Source organism: Aspergillus pseudonomiae (genome assembly GCF_009193645.1).
Source record: "Aspergillus pseudonomiae strain CBS 119388 unplaced genomic scaffold BDV37scaffold_76, whole genome shotgun sequence".
Classification (NCBI taxonomy): Eukaryota; Fungi; Ascomycota; class Eurotiomycetes; order Eurotiales; family Aspergillaceae; genus Aspergillus; species Aspergillus pseudonomiae.
In genome coordinates this window covers 15,689-36,181 of record NW_022476068.1, presented here as the reverse complement: position 1 = coordinate 36,181, position 20,493 = coordinate 15,689, and the positions used below count along the sequence as shown (strand labels likewise).

General features: G+C 50.6%; 7 protein-coding genes across 7 annotated transcripts; 3 read left to right on the top strand and 4 right to left on the bottom strand.

Annotated features, from left to right (window-relative positions):
* Nucleotides 1-349: 349 nt before the first annotated feature.
* Nucleotides 350-2,823, bottom strand: BDV37DRAFT_296771 (uncharacterized protein; the record flags this gene model as incomplete). The annotated part of the gene is made up of 6 exons (XM_032090183.1): nt 350-1,205; nt 1,268-1,425; nt 1,502-1,711; nt 1,767-2,164; nt 2,229-2,601; nt 2,671-2,823. 6 exons carry the CDS (start codon nt 2,821-2,823, stop codon nt 350-352), a joined length of 2,148 nt encoding a protein of 715 aa, XP_031937896.1.
* Nucleotides 2,824-3,484: 661 nt separating this feature from the next.
* Nucleotides 3,485-5,803, top strand: BDV37DRAFT_296770 (uncharacterized protein; the record flags this gene model as incomplete). The annotated part of the gene is made up of 5 exons (XM_032090182.1): nt 3,485-3,768; nt 3,821-3,927; nt 4,004-4,625; nt 4,672-5,495; nt 5,607-5,803. 5 exons carry the CDS (start codon nt 3,485-3,487, stop codon nt 5,801-5,803), a joined length of 2,034 nt encoding a protein of 677 aa, XP_031937895.1.
* A 1,483-nt stretch (nt 5,804-7,286) lies between these two features.
* BDV37DRAFT_274302 (uncharacterized protein) lies at nt 7,287-7,785 on the top strand (the record flags this gene model as incomplete). The annotated part of the gene is made up of 2 exons (XM_032085211.1): nt 7,287-7,570; nt 7,638-7,785. The coding sequence occupies 2 exons, from the start codon at nt 7,287-7,289 to the stop codon at nt 7,783-7,785; spliced, it is 432 nt and encodes a 143-aa protein (XP_031937894.1).
* A 277-nt stretch (nt 7,786-8,062) lies between these two features.
* BDV37DRAFT_296768 (FAD-dependent oxidoreductase) lies at nt 8,063-9,530 on the bottom strand (the record flags this gene model as incomplete). Its single annotated transcript, XM_032090181.1, has 2 exons — nt 8,063-9,466; nt 9,513-9,530. 2 exons carry the CDS (start codon nt 9,528-9,530, stop codon nt 8,213-8,215), a joined length of 1,272 nt encoding a protein of 423 aa, XP_031937893.1. The 3' UTR covers nt 8,063-8,212.
* Nucleotides 9,531-10,067: 537 nt separating this feature from the next.
* On the top strand, nt 10,068-12,212 carry BDV37DRAFT_257231 (putative MFS transporter; the record flags this gene model as incomplete). Its single annotated transcript, XM_032082919.1, has 5 exons — nt 10,068-10,492; nt 10,543-10,568; nt 10,622-10,907; nt 10,976-11,390; nt 11,442-12,212. Coding segments are annotated over exons 1-5 (1,525 nt in total), but the record flags the coding sequence as incomplete, so codon positions are not given.
* BDV37DRAFT_296765 (uncharacterized protein) lies at nt 12,190-13,613 on the bottom strand (the record flags this gene model as incomplete). Its single annotated transcript, XM_032090180.1, has 2 exons — nt 13,271-13,613; nt 12,190-13,184 (listed from the first exon to the last, which is right to left on the bottom strand). The coding sequence occupies exons 1-2, from the start codon at nt 13,530-13,532 to the stop codon at nt 12,190-12,192; spliced, it is 1,257 nt and encodes a 418-aa protein (XP_031937891.1). The 5' UTR covers nt 13,533-13,613.
* A 429-nt stretch (nt 13,614-14,042) lies between these two features.
* On the bottom strand, nt 14,043-16,412 carry BDV37DRAFT_274298 (Zn(II)2Cys6 transcription factor; the record flags this gene model as incomplete). Its single annotated transcript, XM_032085210.1, has 5 exons — nt 14,043-14,613; nt 14,675-15,016; nt 15,066-15,442; nt 15,501-16,124; nt 16,260-16,412. The coding sequence occupies 5 exons, from the start codon at nt 16,410-16,412 to the stop codon at nt 14,043-14,045; spliced, it is 2,067 nt and encodes a 688-aa protein (XP_031937890.1).
* Nucleotides 16,413-20,493: the final 4,081 nt, after the last annotated feature.

The following is a 20,493-nucleotide window of genomic DNA, read 5'->3' as shown; positions in this document are numbered from 1 at the left end:
CAGTCAATCGAAAGAAAAGTCGGCGCCAACGATAACGGACTGACAGCGAGGCATAGTCATGGAACCAAATCGAACGGCTTATTTTTTGGGGAACACAAATGCCGTAGGACAATTGCGTTGATCAGCCTTGTCTAGCTCCTACACATCTGCGGAATATACATTCCTCAATATGCTCTTGTGGGGCTGGTTGTGGCCAGCAACCATGTAAGCATTATGTCCTGTCTCCCGTAGTACTACTAAGTAGACAACAGGTTATATAATTATTTGCTTTGGTGGTTATGGATAATCCTACACATGCCTAGTAATAAAAGGTCTTGTTTCATTCGGTACGAGGATAGTATTCGTAAAATTATAAAGACTGTTCCCATGACAGATCATTGATACTGCTATCTATATCTTCATGCAGCCACGAAGGCAAATCAAACAGTCCAGGTATCTCCCCACCAGAGGTCAACGAGCCGTCATTCGCTAAGCCCGAGTTCGTCCACATCGACCAGTCAAGTCCAGAACCATTCTGACCCCATCCTCCTTCGGGTGGAACTATCGTGCTCTGACTATATGTTTGACTCCAGGATGGCACGTATACCTCATCGGGAGCGGCATTAATAACCTTCCCAGGAGGTGCTTGTTGTCCGCTGGCATCAGGGCCGTTTATCATTCGCACGAGACTACAATGGTACTTGCCAGCAGGTACCCACGATTCAGACAGCTCTTGGAGGGTTTTGAGACATGAATTCACCTTTTCCATATCAATATTGCCCGGACCTGCATCCTGTGCTCCTTGGGGATAAGGATTAAGAAGTGCCAGGGCAGCGGAAAGACTGCAGTAGGTAGCCGTTATGGGGCTCTTCCGGAAACTACCAAACACCTCCCGGTATTGTTCGCCCAGTGAGCCTATCTGTTTTGCGGCCTCAAGTTGAATGGTGGAGGCCTTTTGGGCGAGGCTATCAAGTGGTTGCTGCGGCTGTTGTGGGCTGGGAGAGCGTCGCGATCCATGATCTGCTAGATACGGCTTTGTGAGAAGAATAATGGCTGTGTTGTAGATCATGCATAGCGTGTAGGCCTGCGGGAATTTATTAGGTGTCCCCGATCTCACGGGCTTGAGTTCCGGTGGCAAGCCGTAACACCAGGTTTTGAGGGCAAGAAGACACGAGTCGAAGAAGCTTCGCTTTTGGCCTCCGTGGGCGAGTCTTTTAGGGGCGTACCTTGCATATGAATGTCAGCGAACTAGTTAAGGTGTAACCCCAGGATTGAGTTGCATACTCACAGATTAAGATGAATCTTTTCTAGTATCTGGCTGAGAGCAATCAGGGATCTTTGGAAGTGAACTAGCAGAGCTTGGCTGACCAGAGTCGAGGTGCAGCGTTGGTCAGGCTGATCGGTTGGACTAGGTAGGGACGGCAAGCCTACTACTCCTTGGAAGTCCTATGTAAACTTAGTAACAGGATGAGGGTGCTGCGACCGTAGTTCCCCAGCCGGAATAGAATAAATGATATCTTACAAGCATAGTGCAGACCCGGCCTGTATAGCTGGCAGCCAATTTGTCGTCACAATATAACGACCAGTATATTTGCCTCCGAAGTTCAGCTTCGGCCTCAGTGATACGATTGGGGCTGTTCAGTATGTTTGAATCCAAATGAAGTCCCATGTCCAGTACTAGTCGATTAGCCATGCCCTGGCATAGCCAGCCAGCGGCATCATGGCCGAAAGCCTTGTTATGTCAGACTGTGTTAAACCAGAGACCTCGGCATACAGGGTGAACTCACCACATATGCCGTCCCCAATACGGCGAGAGATTGTAGTGTTGTAATATTCGGGCGCCTGAGGTCTAGATACAGAAGCGCTTCCGCCATTTCGAGGAAGGCACGGCCAGCTGTATTAGAATCCTGGGGGTCCGACCGCACCTCGACTCGATCGGAGTAGCGGGATGCAGAAGCGAGTATACAGTTGAGTAGCAACGGGCTGAAGTATCTGCCGTTATTTGCCTTACTCTCACGGAAAAGAGCTTCGTCTACAACTTGACAGAATGGACCTTGCCAAGTAAAATATAATTCAAGTAGATGGGACTCGAGCTCTTCGGGAATCCGAGCCCCGTTGGAAATTGCCTGGGTGTACATATTTGGCGCTTCAATATGGCGTTCGAGATTAGGGTGTTCCAGAGACGCTGTATCATAGCTATTAGCCGTAGGGCTCACATGCCCACTGTGGTTATGTGCACTTTAACCCACCATTACACCCTTGAAACGCGGTCCGGCCACTTGCCGAGCCGAAGTAACGAGCCTCGCCATCACTATCAAAATTAAGGTAGTCATCTAGGTAAAGTGTGCCTTCAAAGGCAGTACAGAGCTGGTCAAAGGCAGAAGAGCCGCCAGTAGTCAGTGATGTGGTATTGGGGACCACGTCCTGTGCCAGTAACTGAGCCGCGGACGCATCAACATCGATAGAATGGAGCCAAAGTATCCGCTCCAGAATGTTTATCCGTGCCTGTAGCTGCCGGACATAGGCCTTCGGAGCCGTCCCCCGGCCGTCATCATCTGTAGTATAAATACAAGATAACTGGCGGTCAAGACACCGAGAGCACGATGGCTTATCACCGTCACACTATCGAGTATCAGCAGACGGCAAGCAAGGGGCGTGAAACTCTCTGACTAGATAGAGAGATTGACCCACCTTTACACGTCGTCGACGACACTCCTGACATGCCCTTGAGGCATATCTGCTCCGCCCTCCCGCCTTCCCGGGGGCGGAGGATAAATTCCGCCTTGGGCCTGATTTAGGGCTCGGGCCACTGACGCCCTTCGGCGAGGGATTGTTATCGGCCATAGTCATACCAGGCACCAGACAAATCTTTGTTGAGGAAACGAGAAATCAAATAATGCACGTGGTGTGAAAAGCGGGCCTCCATATTTTCCGCCGAGTCCATTCCTCCAGCGGAATCTATATTCCGCCCCAGTTCCCCTGACGTCATATTTCCTGACGGAGCCCTAACAACTTTATGAGACATGATTGAGAAGCAGAGGTAAACGTTTTGGTATGTAGATGAGGCAGCAAACAGATACAAGTACATATAAAGCAATTGCAAGTTTGGTATAATATTAGATGCAGGAAGTTGGAACACGAACAACACCGGCTACCAAAATATAGATTACTAGTATCAAGGAGGTAGATTAAGTATCTTCAATCGGAGAGGGTGAGATCATATGGATCAGTTGAGTCATAACTACTTGGCACCAAGGACAGTGGTATCAATGGTTTGGAGCTATTAGACAACGCAGCTTTCACAAATTCAGTCTTGGAAGGTGTATCTACAGATCCTGTTATGCAACATTATGAAAGGAGCCACATATACCACGTGACCGATGTCCGCGGAGTACACGGAGCCACTAGCCACATTCGATGATAGTGACCCGCGGACTTTTACGCCCCTTTTGGCGTTCATCTCATATTCCTATCACCAACCCATCATCCAGTGAGAAGCTGAATCATGAAACGAAATCACAGTGGAGCCCCTGTAATGATGATACATCGGTGGAACCGACCGCCTCTGTCGTGCAAATCTTGTCGGGAGAAAAAACGTCGGTGTGATCGCAACCAGCCCTGCTCTAGTTGCGCGCAGAGACATATCGAGTGCGAATATGCCAGGCAAACTGACCATAGCCAGCTATCTGGGAGGCAGGGATCAGTAATAGCAACAGATGCCAACCAATTCATGATGGCCCCAAGTCCGCCGGTTGCTCCGGGGACCTTGCGGGCAGTGCCTGCTTCTCTGTGAGTAGATCGTACTCCTTGGTTGGCGTTGTCGCTAACGATGCCACGGAAGAAACGCGGATGAGGTGTTGAATCGTCTCCAGAAGTTGGAAGAAGTGGTCTTCTATAACTCAAATAAGACTGCCCATCTATCTTCGGTATCCCCAGCAAACAACGTATGTGATTTCCCATGCATTGCTAGGGAAACGAATCGTAATATTTGAGACTTCATAGGAGGAACAAATCTCCCATATAGGCTTTACCGCAGTTAATTCTCACGTTCGATTCTCTCAAAGTGAAAATTACTTGGACACAAGAAGTATAACCGGACATTTCCCGCCAATAGATGAGGCTAGAGAGCTGTTCAGCCATTTTGCGGTAACGATTGGACCGACGTTCGGAGTCCTCCATTTACCTTCCACGAAAGAACTAATGGAAGATACATATCAAACAATGCTTGAGGGCCAAGGGGTAGATGCTGCTAGGTTGCTATTACTTCTTAGTATATTTGCTGGCTCAATGCTTGCCTGGACGCCCCAGCTTTTGGAGAAGCTGAACACCACACCAACAGAAGCACAAGCAGCTTTCAAGGTATATACACGAATCGCAATATCGATCTTGGATCATCCTCAGCCAATAGAGCACTCAACTACTGCGCTCGCCGCTATGGCCACTTTGTCACATATAGCTGGCAACTCTGATGCTTACCCTTACAAACTTCCTTTAATCCGCTTCCGTTGCTTCACCATGGCACGCGCAATGCAAATCCATCGCCTAGATACTCCGAAAAGTTGTGAACAAAGAGAGCTTAAGGGTTACAACGCAATTGAACTCGAAGTCCAAAGACGGGTCTGGTGGAACATGCTGGCAAGCGACTGGTGAGTCGAGTATACATTGAGCTTGACCTATCACTGACGAGCGAAGGCTAAACTCGTTCTCCGGTGGTCCCCAGGAAGGGGCATACTTAATCCATCCAAAGCACATGATGGTTGATTATCCCACTAATATTGACGATGAATTCATTACACCAACAGCGATATTACAGGACCGTCCCTTATCCCAACCCTCCTCACTGTCCGCCTTTATCTACCGTGTGAAACTGGCTACTCTTTGCCGTGAAGTCGTCGATGCGATGCCATCAATTTGGCTGGAGGCACAAGAGCCAGACTATGAAACCATCCTAGCACTAGACAGGAAGTTTCAAAACTTCCTAGATGAACTTCCAATCTTCTTTCAACTAGACCCCGACAGCATTGAACAAAGCCAGTCAATATGTGAAAAGCGTCCCTATATCCCTGTCCAGCGAATCAGTCTCCATTTCAGTCTCCACGCGCGCCTCTGTCGGCTTCACCGACCTTACCACCTTGAAGGTGTGACAAACCCGAAATATTTCTATTCCCACCGGATATGTATCCAGTCTGCACTGAAAGTCCTAGAGCTGCGACGCTTGATGGACGATGCGGGTGCACGGATCGGACTGAAACCAGGACGCTTCTGGACGACAAACCAGCATGCCTTTCTCGCCGCCCTTATTCTAGCTACCGACGTTTCGTTTAAGCCTGAAGCACCAGATGCCGAGGCTCACAAGGCTAAAGTGCTTGCTGCTTATGAAACTCTCGAGAAGTCAAAGGAAGAGTCGAGTATCCTGGTAGAGACGATACAGAGAAATATGCAGACCCTCATGTCGACCCTCAATAAACAGCGGCCACAGCTCCTTGGTTCACAACCAGGAGGCCCTACGGGAATAGGTAAAGATACCCCTTTGTCAGCCGACGGAGCCCCTCAAAACCCTCAGCATTCGCGAGGTCTTCATGACACATCTTTCTCTAGTCATACAGCAGATACAGTGCAATCGCCAGAAAGCGAAGAACCAACCCTAGTTGGGGATGTGGCTCCCTGCAGGAATGTCCCACATGAGGCTGGAATCCAGGAGGAAGTATGGGACCAGCTGTGGTCTGACTTTCTAGCGGTCGCCCCAGAGCTTGAAATCCCGCAGTGGAACTCCCTGTTGGATGATATGGACTTCAACTTCGTTGAAAGCACACAAAAACAATAAATGGTTTGCCTTAGCTAAGATATCTGGTATCCAAGTGAACCAGACGGGCTTTCAGGTGGTCTCTTCCCCCAGCATACTCGCAATTGCGCCTGCTTGACCTGCGAAGCGCTCCTGCACCTCCCATATACATAAGACTTTGCAGTAGTCGAGGGCTAGCGGCCAATCGCTGTTATGCATGGTGTGACAAGCTCATCGTCCCGTCCCGTAATTTAATATACTGGGCGTAGACTGTACAAAAGTCTTAATGCTCGTCGGTTGAGTGAAAACCTGGTCAGCCTCTCCATGGTTGGTTACACTCTGTGTGACAAACGTGTGCCATTGGGGTTGGTAATGACCGGTAGCAATTGCTTGCACTTTGTTTAAGCTAGGATATGATGAAACCTTGCCGACCAACTAGATTTTCTGGCCACTGAGGCGCAGGGTGGGCGATCACACCAACAATGTGTAGAGGACAAATACACCAACCCTTAATATCACTAACAGTTGCACGAAGTGCAGCCTTGTCCCTCGGAGAATATCCCACAGGTAGATGCCCTAACACCTAGGCCACTTGAGCCTCGCGCTTGCGGCCTTCAAGCTCTCTCTCAAGGGAAATATGATAGGGTAGGGTAGCTCAGAACCAAACAGGACGGTGCCAAATCCCATCGGACTGTTGCAAGCAAAACACCTCGTTGGCCACCTTGCAGCACAAACCCACATGTGATATGCCTGCGATATACTCAAACTTCTCGAAGTAAGGCGTTGCTCAATGTATATAATCTCATCCAGAAACCTAAGTGTTATGATTTACTCAAGCTCTTTTGTCTTTTTTCTTGGGAGCGACAGTGGAATACACTTATCCAACGATCTAGTACGTTTTTATCTGGGAATGTGTGAGCTACTCTGCGAGCGATATAACGGTCATCGCGGTTGCGGTCATACAGTGGCTATGGACTACCAGCGTTGCCTTGCTGCTTTTCAGCGCCCACATCGACAGCTTTGCTTGCCACCAAGTGGCCGACTGCGTGATCTTGACCGTGTCATCGACATATGGAATGATTACTTAGACGGCCCATGTCCTGTTTGTAGGGGCGAAACGCCGCCCAGCTCGGAAGGTTCCGATGTTATGTTCATTGTTTGAATTTCACGTAAGTAAATGAAATGGCCGAGGAATCCAGGACTAACAACCCTGAAACGTAGTGTGTATCTGGGCTCTAGCAATGAGGACTGGGAACTTGGCGGAGGACAAGGACGGGGGACAATTTGGACCGGTCACACAAGAGCAGCCAATGAGGTTGGGATACAAAGGGATATTCATGTTTCTAGCTACTATTGTCTGATTGTGGACTCGGCCGATCAATGGATTCTGTCTAACGTCTCAATTTCGCTGGCCTTTCTTTGCTGCTCCCCTACTGAGCCAACATTGGTCGCCGACAACATAAGACCAATGACTCCCCCCGTCAAACCGTACAAGCTTTTGTTCACACCCCTCCACTAAACCAAGATGGATCAGCCGAAGCGAGTTATTCTACGCTTGCAAGAAGCAGACCTCGACGAAGCAGACCTCTACGAGCCAGTTCGACTCTATTTTGAAAAGAACGGTCGCTCAATCGAGGAACTTGATACCAGCCGTCATTTCGTCCACATCCAACCCTCGAACGCAGATATACCGCAGATAGACCCTAAACTTCATGTCGTGATTGATCTCGAGGCAGACAAGTACTCTGGCACCCTCGGTCCCGATTTCCCCCACGAGCTATACCGTGTCCGCCGCGTTGATGGCAAGTTGTGCGTTGTTCCCCCTTGCATACCATTTTATACCAAGAATCCCCCTTTGATCTGATTGTTGGTCTAGAGTGATGTTTGGTTTCAAGGATGGACCCTGGTATGACAACTTTATTCATAAAATTCGGTTGATTATAGACGACGTGTACCCATGGGGGAAAACAAAACGCGATCTCCGGTTTTCAGGTGGCACAGGTGCACAGGCCCTCGAGAGCTAAAGTGACACGGAGTCGGCGCGAGAGAGGTCTCAAACGTGTTGTTGGCTTGACGCCACATGGCGCTGGATTATGATTTAGGTTCTTGGTGGCTTAATATTGACGTGCAGTCTATTAGTCAATAAACAAGGATCCACCTTCTGATTTGTTTCAAAGCATACCTGATAGAGGATTATTGGTAGGTATCGTGCGGAGGCTTTCCTCTAAGCAAGTTTTCTGATAGGAGAATTTGTTGTATTCGTATCTGTACTTCCACTGTCTAAGCTTGTTTACACATAGTTAAGCCTTGCTCAAGCACTCATCTCAGTGCATTAGCAGGATATCGCCGCGTGAATTAGGATTATTGAAAAGGAAGTAAACGCTACCCAAACATTCCCAAGCTGTTAAGTCAAATACTGGCTATGAACATCCGCCACGAGTGCTTAGGCTTCTAGATTTCCTCTGTATCAATATCGTACGCCATATGCTTCTGTCCCCATCCCCACTTCTCCAACCCTAAAGCCCAAGAAGCCCAAAATGCCATCCCAACTAGTACTTCCTTTGACCACAAGCCCCAAGGCCCAGTCGTCTTCCGAACCCCCGCATTTCGGGCAGCGAGCTTGTAGATCTCGTTCACTCGGGGTCTCCTGATCTCATCGAATTTCTTGTACACCTCCGCCACGGGTCGACTTGGGTCTTCCAGTAAACGGGCAAGCAGAAACGTGTCTTCCAACGCCATAGAGACGCCCTGTCCCGCATGGGGCTGCATCGCATGCGCCGCATCACCAAGAAGCACACAGCGACCCTTATACCAAGCACCGCCAAGAGGCAGTCGGTAGATCGGATAGAACTTTATAACGTCGGTGTCCTCAACGAGCTGTCTGAGTAAGTCTCCCCAGTCCCCATGCACCTTTTCCAAAATCTGATGCATATTCGATTTAAACCCATTTACCTCCTTCTGCCGATACACCTCCCAACCATCTCGACTATCCCCGGCATCCGGCAACGGGACCTCCTGCGACAAACCCCAGGCTACCTCATCGCCCGCTGCTGTGGCGAGCATCACCATGAAGATCCCTTGCTCTGTCAACGTCGCACCAATCCCGGAAATCTGCGCTGCAGCATCGGAATGCAGCCTCGACGTGGGAACAAGCGAAGACAGGGCCGAAAGCCCAGAGTATTCAGGCCTCTGGTCGGGACCGACATACAGACGGCGCACACAAGAGTGAATCCCATCGCACCCGATCAAGATGTCCGCTTTATCAGTACTGCCGTCGGAAAACGTCACGGTCACGCCAGAGTCGCCGTTGTCGTCAATGGCAGTGAGCCGCTTGTTGAAATGGATTGGGATTTGAGCTTTGTACACTGCATCCAGAAGCACGTCTACAATATCCGCTCGCTTAATTCGGAGATACCCAAAGCCTGTCTGCGCGCGTGCGTAGCTGACCATGTCCTCCTGCTTGCCTACAATCCCGCCTTGTGCGGAATGGATGACAAGGTTGCTCCGGCTGCTACCTCGCGCGTGGAGGGCTTCATAGACGCCTAGACGGGAGAACAGTCGCAGACCATTAGGCATGATGCCGATTGCACCACCGAGTGTAGTCGGCTCAGGTCGGAGTTCATAGATGCTGCATTTTATGTTTGTGGTTTGGTGGAGACGCAGCGCAGTGGAGAGACCAGCAGGACCTCCCCCGATAATGATTGCCTGAGAGGTTAGTAAAGGGATAATTGGCTTGCAAATGCAGACATACCTTCCGATGCTCAGACATTCTTTTTAAAATCTGTCTTCGTATTGGGAACTGTCCTGACCGAGTGTTCCTCAAATTCGCCCATGGTGCTTTAATACTTCGAAGCTGCGGAATGTCCGCGGCATGTCCGCGGTAGTAGCTACCATATACGGCTAGTAGGTCCGCAAACCAATAGTCTCACCCACGCAGTCTACGTACAACTGCTGACAATGCTATAAAACCCCATGCCTACACAGTGAAGATCCTCCAGGCACATGCTGGACTTAGCCATATGCGTCATACGCAACATTGATCTATCCAGCCTTCTCACCATGTTCACCGTCGGTTCAACCTATTTCTAGCTACTGGAGATATGTTTCTTGCTTGTCTCACAAAGGGCCTTGCCAGTCGGCTCACCTCCCTTTTCTTCCGTCTGAATATCAAAGTAGTAATGGAATTTCATCAACTGTATACAAGGTATGCATGGTTTCATAGGGCCGATCCCAATATCAGTTTGACATGCAGATGCCGGGTACGAACCTCAAGCTAGTCCCGAATAGGAAATGTGGCCTCAGGAACGGAGTCCTCCGCACCACTCAATCCGAGCTTTGGTATTTCCCTGGGCCAGTAAAATCTCTCTATGAGCTCCATCACCTCGTAAACTTCCGTTAATTCGTGTCTAGTGCTTTCACCGAAGTCATACTAAGTCATCTGTCACTGGTTGAGGTTAAAATGGTGGAAAATTCTTTTTCCCTCTCAACGGCCATCGAGAAGGATCTTGCCCTCAGAATGTTCCTTGCTGAGTTCTAGCAAAACACGCACTATCAAAATGATTCAAGTGCCGAGCGCTACGGCAGAGCGCCCCTCATCTCCAGATGCCCCAACGTCCGAGAAGGACGCCGCACTGGCGGTGGTGAGCGACGAAGCGCAGGAGATCGACCCTGCGGTGGAGAAGCGTGTGCTGCGCAAGATTGATTTATTCTTCATGCCTGCAATGTTGATAGGTGGGCGTCTTATATATTTCCGTCTTATGTATTGTTATTAACGAGTTCAGGATATGGATTTGTATACTGGGACAAAGTCAGTGGCAATCCGTTCGATAGTCTAACACAAGCCCTAGCTGACTGGTTCAGGCTATCTTGGGGAGTGCATCTCTGTTCGGTATGACAACTGATCTGGAACTACTTGTCATCGATCATACTACATCGCCACCGTCCAAGGACACATCGCGACTCAGCTGGGCGACTTCCATCTTTTATTTTGGAATGTTGGCCGGGTTGTATCCGATGACGTTTATCCTTCAGCGCTTCAAAACACAATATGTATTTGGCCCCATTGTGATGATGTGGGCTATCACCTGTGCCGCTACAGCGGGTGTAAAAACGTGGCAGGGGTTGTTTGCGCAGCGGTTTTTCTTAGGTGCGATTTTCCCGACTGTGACTTTCATCTCTTTCTGTCAGTGGTCGAATATTTCTGACAGGGCTCAGGCTTTGTTGAGAGCGTAGTTCCAACGGGCTTTATGACGATCGTGAGCAGCTACTATACGCAGAAGGAGCAAGCCATGCGTCAAGCGTGGTGGTTCTCCGGTACGGGGTGGTTCACTATCATTGGCGGTGCCCTGAACTACGCTTTTGGCCAGATCAGCTCGGGCGCTCTGAAACGTTGGCAGTACATTTATATTTTTGCCGGTGCGCTGACCTTTCTTTTTGGGCTATGGTGCTGTATTATGCCCAACTCGCCTGTCTCCGCGTGGTTCCTGACCCCAGAGGAACGAGTTGTCGCAGTGGAGCGACTGCGGAAAGGGCAGACGGGTGTGCGATGCCAAAAGATTAAGTGGGATCACATTAAGGAGTCGTTCCTGGACCTGAAGTTGTACCTCGTCGCGATAATGATGGCTGCCGCGTGAGTATCTTCCGTGTCAAATCACATAACACCATTCTTACGTCTCACTAGGTATACGATCAACGGCGCGATCTCCGGGTTTGGTCCCCTCATCGTATCAACTTTTGGCTTCAACACACTGGAATCGATCCTATTCCAATTCCCCGTCGGCGGTGTCTGCGTCATTTTCATCCCACTGTGCGGCTACATCTCGTCACGGATCCCAAACACACGCATTCCCATGTTGATTGCCTGTTGTCTGCCTGTCATCGCTGGGTGCGTGATCATCTGGAAGTCCGAATGGGGATACCAACCCGCAGCCCCTGTTGTGGGATACGCATTGACGGGGTTCTTCGGACCAGTTGTCAGTCTCATCATTACTCTTGGGGCCAGCAATGTGGCGGGTGCTACGAAGAAAACCGTCATGGCGGCCACGGTGTTTGTGGCTTACACCGTCGGCAACATCATCGGGCCACAACTTGTGAACAGCAAGACGGTGGGCCAGCATTATCCGGAGCTATGGACGGGCATGGTGATTTGCTATTGCATCACCATCGCCGCCGCAGTAGCCCTGTATCTGGTCTTGTGGAAGGAGAACCGGCGCCGGGACAAGATGGACCTTGATGAGAGCCAACGGGATAAGTTGGCATTCCAAGATCTGACTGATAAGCAGAACCCGTTCTTCAGATATGTGATGTGATTGCACGCCGAATCTGCAGTCCAATAATAAAAAATAGATTAGAGTTAGTATAATTAAACGCAGATATCACTCAAAGGGTATACGTGAATCTTCCACTGCCAAGACAAGCAACACAGTATCTCAAGTCTCCGATTCCTCAAAAAGATGGTTCTGAAAGCCCGTCCCATCATCCCCCGTCACCACCACCCACATCACCTTCTGCGCAATGCGGCTCTCTTTCTTCTCCACACTCTGCAGACGCCGCTCACCCTTCTGCATCATCTTCGTAACCTTCTTCTCCCTCTCCTTAACAAGCTTCGTCAAAGTCTTATCCAACTTCTTCAAATCCTTGTCCAAATCATCCTGAATCATGCCCCGACCCTGCAACGACTCCCCCAACGGACCCTCGATCCGCTCCCTAGCCCTAGCCCTCGCAGCCTCCTTCGCAAGCTCAACCTCCTCAATCTTGACATTCAGCTGCTTCTCCGCCTCCTCCGCCTCACTCATCCACTTCCCAGCCTTCTCCCTCTTCCCCACAATCGAACTATTCTGCCTCTCCGACAGCCACTTCTCCTGCTTATCCGAAGCCCTCTTAATCCAATTATCCTTACCCACCGCAGCACCCCCCTCCTCATAAACAATTGGACACACATACTCCCTCAACGCCTCCACCCTCCTCAACTGCGGATCATACCTCCCCTTCCCCTCCTCCTGCAAATCCGCAAACTCCTCATCCCGGCCCTCCCCCAAGTCCAGCACATCCCCCGGCACCCCCACCTCCCGCATCATCACCTTCGTCTTCAGCACCTGCACGCGCAGGCCCCGCGGCCCAAACAGCTGCTCATTCGCCAGCCGCATGTACGCCTGCGTCCGCATTTGCGACACCTTCACCGACCCATACTCGGCCGCGGCAGCCACGCCCAGCGCGGCGATCTGGATCTGCAAGAGCGGGATAAAGCACGCCACGGCACTGGTCGTGCTAATGGCCTGGATGTACGGATTCGCCAACCAGACCTCGTTGAGCGCGTCCACGAAAGCCAGGAAATCTGTCTTGGGGATGCCGAGGCTCTCCAGGGCGGGCGCGTAGGCCCGCGCGAACGGCCGGTAGATTGAGCCGTGGATTGAGTGGGATGTTTCTAGCTCCTCTTTGTTAGCTTCGTGTCATGTCACGGACCACCACTAGATAAAATCAGTCTCGAGAGAGGGAAGGAAGGAGACATACGGGGTATGACGACCGGTTTAGGGAGAATGGCAGATGGCCGGTAGGCCCCGTGGGTTGTTTGGTTCTGGATGAGCGTTGTGGGTGTGTAAACTGGTGGTGGAATGTTTGTGTCGGGGTGTTCTTGTTCTTTGAGACCGTCTTGTTCTTGGTCTGCATGTTTACTGGTGTCGTCGTTGGGATAGGGGGCTTTGGTGGGGGGGTTTTCCTGGCCCGGTGTTTGGCTGGGCCGCATTGGTAGGTTGGGTCTTTTTTCTTCTTCCATTGTACGTGTGTTGCAGGTGTATATGTTCGGTTATTTACGGGAGTGCTTAGATGACTATGTTATGAGAGATTGTATAGAGATTGTCTGCCTGCTGCTACTATGGTGTTGGGTTTTATGTGGAGTTCGCGTTAAGCGAGGTGGCCAATCAGCGGGCTTGTTGGTGTCGCTTCATCTGATTTCTTGGATGGGAGGATACATACCGGGTAATGGACCAGGAAACTAAGTCTTTGATATGGGAAGGGCTAGCCATGGCTTGGACAGGAGAGTCGGGCGAGATTCTGGAAGTTGCGTCTAAGTGTCCTCGGGGGAAGTTGCGCGTGGAATGCTTCATGGAATGGACACTCAAACCTGGTGTGGATAACCAGAAGAAATATAGGGGGAGAATGAAGAAGGGAAAGAGAGAAGATCATGACGCTGGAAATTTCAGTCTATTAAGGCGCTGTACAATCGCGCAAGTCTTGATGCTAGGTCATAACACGTAAAATAAACCACTCGTGCCACTCGGATACTTCACTCTTCCTTCTCCCTGGGTGGCCCCTCGCCGATATTAAGATTATCCCATTTCTCCAGAAACCGATCCATACTCACTTCAGGTTGTCGAGCGTTCCCCTGTCGGATTACTGTCGAAAAATGTGGGTAGAAGCTGCTAAACGACTGGGAATCATCGTTGCGCCAAGTCTGTGTTTCAAAGTCTAGGAAGAGGGCGTCTGTCTCGGGTGGCAGGGAGACCTCTGTCTGCTGCGCGGTTACCTGGATCATGCGAAGAATGCCCTTAGCTAGACGGAAGCGTCGGGACATCGCGCGGGCAAAAATGCAGAGTTCAGTGAAAGCCTTCTGATTCTCAAGCGAGTCGAGGGCTTCGAGAAGAGTGAACAGGCCGATACTGGTCCACTGGACGGTCGAGGGGGCCACCCGGTCAATGCCCCATTTCTCGCGGTGCGTATTGAGGATCTGAGCGATACGTCTCGCTGTCGAAAGGCAGAGCTCTCGGGCGTTCTTCGCAGTCTCTGGGGCTATGAAGTCGCCGCTGTTTGATTGGAGGAATCCAAAGATTTGCATGACATTGGTGTGGTAGAATAGGCTAGAAGGGGGAGGTTAGCAGGTAAGATGCATGGCGCTACTGTCCCATCTAGTGGACTCACTGTAAGCTTAAAATATGTGGTACCTCGGCATTGTCCAGGAGTAGACATTCCGGTAAGTTCGCGTACCAGCCCTGTAGCTGCTGGTATATGTCATTGATGAGGGCTGGGATCTCGCATTGCGGTACACTGTTCTCCGGGTCATGAAGAGCTCTGCTGATTCGCAGCGTGATGTAAGAAAAGTCACACCAGCGGTCGAAGACGCAATTATGGTGACCCCGCACCGGTTCCACGAGCCGAGGATAGGGAGACCATACATCGAGGCGATCTTGATGGTTGATAGGCACACGCGGTCGCGCAGGGGGGGTGATATCTATGTGCTTCATCAAGGACACCGCGGCCGTCCTTCCACCGTCAGTCTGCTTGTCTTTCGCCAGAGGGAGATTTAGCATACGAAGCCATGTTGTAAGCTCCCCACAATGTTCGGTTGACCACGTTCTCGATCTGTCGCGCCGACTCCGTGTCGATAGGAAGCGGCGGGTGCGAAGACGCATACTCCTTCGCGGCTCGCATGGCGAGGTCCATATACACCCATCCCACGCGGTCTTTACCCATCAAAACAAGCCTGGAAGATGTTAGCCAGCAACCCGCACTAGATGCCACCCAGACCGACCGTATAAATAGCACCACAAGGCCTTGTATCGTCGGTATACTGCTTGGGACTTCCTCGTCCTCTGCTTCGAGCAATCGGCGGGCCTCTTCGTAGAAGTGGTCGCCGCGAGAGAACATATCGCCGGGGACGGTAAAGACTTCGGCGTAGTCGGAATAATACTGAGGAGTTGCACAAATCAATAAAATCCTTCGGATGCTGGATTTGAATAGTACAAACTACACTACGTACACTCGCCTCCGACAGAATGGCATTCACCAGAAATGGCGAGCAGAACCGACAGTTCACATTCCCCGCCTGCATATCGCGAATGAAGGCATCCTTATCTAGCCAGTCAAACCACGGGTACGTCCATGTTAACCACAAGGACACCAGGTGGGACACCAGATCGTCATCGTCGGTGACGGTCGTCCAGGGCTTCGCGGGAACCTTGTACACGGGGATATCGGCGAGGCGGCGCACCTCGAGCATCCGTCGGGGGATCCGAGGTGCATTGGCCTCGTTTCCGTCGTCGTCGTCTTCATCGGACGGTCGGGAGAGTTGGCGCCGAAACTCACGGAGCTCGGGTGATCTTTCGATCTCGGCGCGCGAGAACTGTCGCTCCAAGAACACTGCAATCTCATCAAAGGAGGCATTACTCCGGATCAGGTTCAATAGTTGTGCGATGCGGGTGTTTTCACCCCCTCGTATGGCACCGATGATGTGTAGCAGGGTATCCTCCGCTTGTTCCAGTCGGTCCAGCTTCCGCTTCATGGCGAACTTTCGACGCATATCCGCCATCTCGTCCACGACACATTCAATGCCATTGAGAGTGCAATGCTCACACGGTGGATCCCCTCGACACTAGCAACGTCAGCCGTGGCGTTGGCATTCTGATCGGCCAAGGACGGTTCCCGATAGGTCCGATTGATAGGAACGCATGGAACGGCAAGGGCGGGAGAAGATGACGAATGTGAGAGAACACCGAAGCAATCTCACCTTGAGCTTTTTGATTTTACAAACCCGACAGGCGGTGGTCTTATGTTTGCGTCCGCGGACTACATCGTCGCTAGAACTGGTTCGTCTCGGGGGTTGACCAGGAGCCGGTGCAAGAGGGCGAGGCGAGGAGGACGATGACTTCGAATCGGACATAAAGAGGAAGGGCGCGGGCCGATGGGTCGGGGGTCGGGATGGCGCAGCAAAATGGCAGAGAGTAGAGGCATGAAGGGTGGCGTTCGCTTCTATATAACGAGCAGTGTTCTCCAATCCCAGATGGTGGTAGCAGCGGCAAGTACCCCGAATAGGTACGGGCGCATCTTCTGGAAATTAAGGAAATGAAATCCCGCCGAATGATTCTGGAAATCTTGTTTTCAGGCAAATTCCGCAGCCCCACGACAGCTGCTCTTCTCTCCTCCTGCAGATCTCCAAATCTCCACCGGGCGTCGGCAGTCACAGCCATCCAATCAGGTCCCGTGACCAGCACCACTCCTTGCCCTAGCGTCGATACTAGTTGCCCAAAATCTTCATCTGAAAGGGAATGGAAGAACTTCCAGTTCTCTTGATAGGTCGCAGGAACCAAGTGCGATACATTTGACAGGCAGTGGATTCCGTTTCAACGCAATGCTTCTGTGGAAATGCGGATCTGAATCGGTTCATAGGCTGAAGTTGGAGCTTCTCCGAACATTTCTCCATGCCCTAACTTAGCACCCGAACTACCAAAGTCTAGAAGCCACAACCAACATTAATTCTGTACAATGGTTCTACCGATCCTGTGATCATCTCCTGTCTGTACCTTAAAGCTCGGTCGTACAGGGATGTAATCCAAATCATTGGGAATCGACAACCCCACCGTTCCTCGTCTCACGTGGAGGATAAATTAATTCGCCATTCTAGAATTCCATTGACCCACGGGGGGAAGCTTCACTCCTGTTTGCCACTCTGCAAAATTTGCCATATCGCCTGTTCTATCGATGGACAGATCTACTGGGACTGGACGATATTAGACGATGCTTATAGCCTTCTCCACGGTCGAGACTCGAGAGCTCGACTCCATATGCGCCTTTGGTCGGTCCACGTCAAAGCGAAAGACCAAAAGACAAACGGGTAATGTTTGCCGATGTCACCGATTAGGCCTCTCTCATTGGATGATCTTTTCTGCTCCGATTCTCAACTATCAGGCTTGTCATGCGGGTAACAGAAAAAAATCGCTTAGTGAGACAAACCTTACGGCCGAAATCATACTATTGTTTTAGTGCCTTTTTCTTTGTCTGTGCTAGTAGTACCGTGACTTGTCATCGCCGAGATCCTTGCGCAAAATTAGGTCAGGCCAATGAGATGGGCCCGATATGCTCCATATCGTGGATCAAGGACACGCAGTTCCTCCATACCAGCAAACAACAAAAGCTCTTTGGGCATACTTTTGCCGCAGATTCGGGAAGGTGGTAATCAGTGGCTAATGACTAGAGGAATGCAGAATTTAGCCATGGTGCATACAGATCCCCATGGATCTTCGCGCTAAGATCCGATGGTGTCCTGAGCGCGAAGTGCAATATATACTTAGGGCAATTGGCATGACGATCTGACAACAATTCAAATCCCAAGGTTGGCTTTAGCGGCGTGCTAATGCCTAACCCATGCACGATCACCTCGCCGTATGGACGCGCTAATCTGGTGGAAAGTATCTCCTCAACTATATATCACACCTCGATTATTTAACCAACCCTATTTTCTTTGTTATGGAACGATCGTCCGCATGAGAAACATCTCAATCATCCCGACATGAATCCTGACATAGCGAATGCGCGGCTTATGGTAGCAAACACCAACTTGGAGCCGCCATTGCCGCTCCTGTCCACGGAAATTTGCACGGAAATTGCGGGAGTAAGGAGATTAACAAGTCTAACCAAATCTGAATACGGGGACAAAGGCACAATTCACAGGAAACCTTATCGGCCGAGTCATAACTTGCACAAATGCGAGTCTCCATGTCCAGATTTTTACCAGTAGAGTACTCCGTATTGTAGGCTCTTTCCACCAATTCTTCTGACCTACAGCGCTAGCGTTTGCGGAACTCCGGACGATATGCGGTCATGTACGGATCCATCCTCACGTACATCGTCTGGTGATGTCCAGTGTAGGATTGCTGGATTGATCCCTGTAGGAAGGGATGGACAAGGCCCCGAGAATCGTAACCTGCACAACACCACATTGTTTAGACACTGACCGCAACTAGTAGTATACATCAAAGATGTCAAGTGCCATAAAATGACACAATACTAGCGGTGGGCACTAGCCATAATCTATTATTATGCAGCGAGTGGCTGCGTGGTTCGTCGCTCATAGGTCACATTCTGGCAGCTTCACGCGTAAAACCCAAGATGTTTCACCACATCCTGCCACAGGATGTTTGCAGGACCCCTCCTATGGTGGAATCCATGCCACATTGTTAGACCGCATATTCTCCCCGCATTCTAGCTCCCGGTATCGTCGTCGGACAACCAAAGCATGTACGTCATACTAGCAAGGAAACTCTAAGATTGACTTGCTTCTCATCCGGGGAGCCCTCGGGATTGTCCTTTGGGCCAATAAGATGTGTCTCTTCGTGATACTTAGAGCTGTGGCACCGCAACAACCGACTCGATTTCGATCCATGTACCTGGCTCTTCAGTATGCCACTCGGCAACAGAGAGTTCTGTCAACAAAGAACTTCCCCTTCCAAGGTTTCCACAATAACATCAGAACTGCACACCGATGGTCATATTGAGGGTATATCTGGAAGGTTCTGACCCTATCGTCGGCCTTGATCGGCGTTGCTAGCCTGCATGCAGGAAAGCCATTGGCTAATACTGTGGATACGAAGCTCAACGCATGATTCTCACATGACTTTCCTTCTTTGTCAATCGTGCCATGAAGGCACTCACAAAGGGATTCTTTTCCGAGTGACCCTCTTTTGACCCCCAGTGGATCAACATGGCCGCTTTTTGGTATTCAGTGACTCCACCTATCATCTTGCATATTGTATGCTCCTTGCGCAGCCTTGCACGGCAAGGGAGTGGATCTTTGGTCGTCGAAACTTGGAAACGTGGCTTTTAGGGGTATCGGGGACCAGGAAGACCAAGACATGACGCTATCTGGCATATGGCAAGGGCAAGGGCAATTGAGCTGTGAGGCAAGGGAATGACCTAGTTTGTGGCTCGCAAACGCAATATCGCCCAGCAATGAACACGATCGAGTATGCCTGGTCTACTGCTATAAAGGGTAAGAATGTATTAATAGCATCCGTATTTCCGAAGAATCCGATGTAACCTTGCTAGATAAACAATCTGCATGCACGGTGCGCCAGAAGACCTCTATCCCATCTCTTTGAACTCCGTACTAGTACATCTACTCAGATTGCACAACCTTGCCAAGAAATACCCATCCAATTCTTTGACCATTTACCCTTAACATCCTAGTAGAGGAACAGACTAAACAGGCCCTGATGACAGCGCGGTCAAAGCGTCGAGTAAAATGATAGCTGCATGAATGCACAGTTGCATTGGGCCACCACGACAGGCCCAAAAAGGAAGCTCATAAGAAGACTGGTGTGCCCCTGCATAATCGGGGCTGGACTATCCGACCGCCGAGAATCTCCGGTAGCGTTGCCCACCATTGAAGGCCATCCAAGCCCTATTGATTCAAATCCCGGATCCCTTCCTTTTTCGGCAGATGCCGACTACTAAGCTGGAGAGCCGCAAGTCTCAAACTGTGTCTCAAGTTGAGTATCGCCATGTGATGAGAATGTGCAATTTTGACTCTAGGGACAACTTGTGGGTACAGGACAGCATGGTTTGCCTCGGGTCGACTGAGGTTACCTTTAGCTTCCATTAGCCCTATTTTATGTCACGGCTTTAGTGGGGCTGCTTTCCGCCAATCATCGTGTGGTTCTAGTAGTCTGGGAATTAGTACCGAGGCTGCGTCTCAAGATGGTTAGCCTCAGCGGTGAGGCTTTACTGCTGCTCCACACCGCCTACATATCTTCAGGGCTGAGACCTAAGCACCGCCTACCGTGTTGGGATTATTGCCGGACTTTCTTGTTCCGGCAGGGCTGGATACATCCAATACCAGTCTCTCACACCTGTCCTCTCTCTCTGGAGCGTTTTCCCAGTCCTTAAACTGTTGAGCCGCCAAGCCTAACTACGGTCCTCCCCTCTCCCAACGTTTTACACTCGTTATTGCTCACGATCGACCCAAT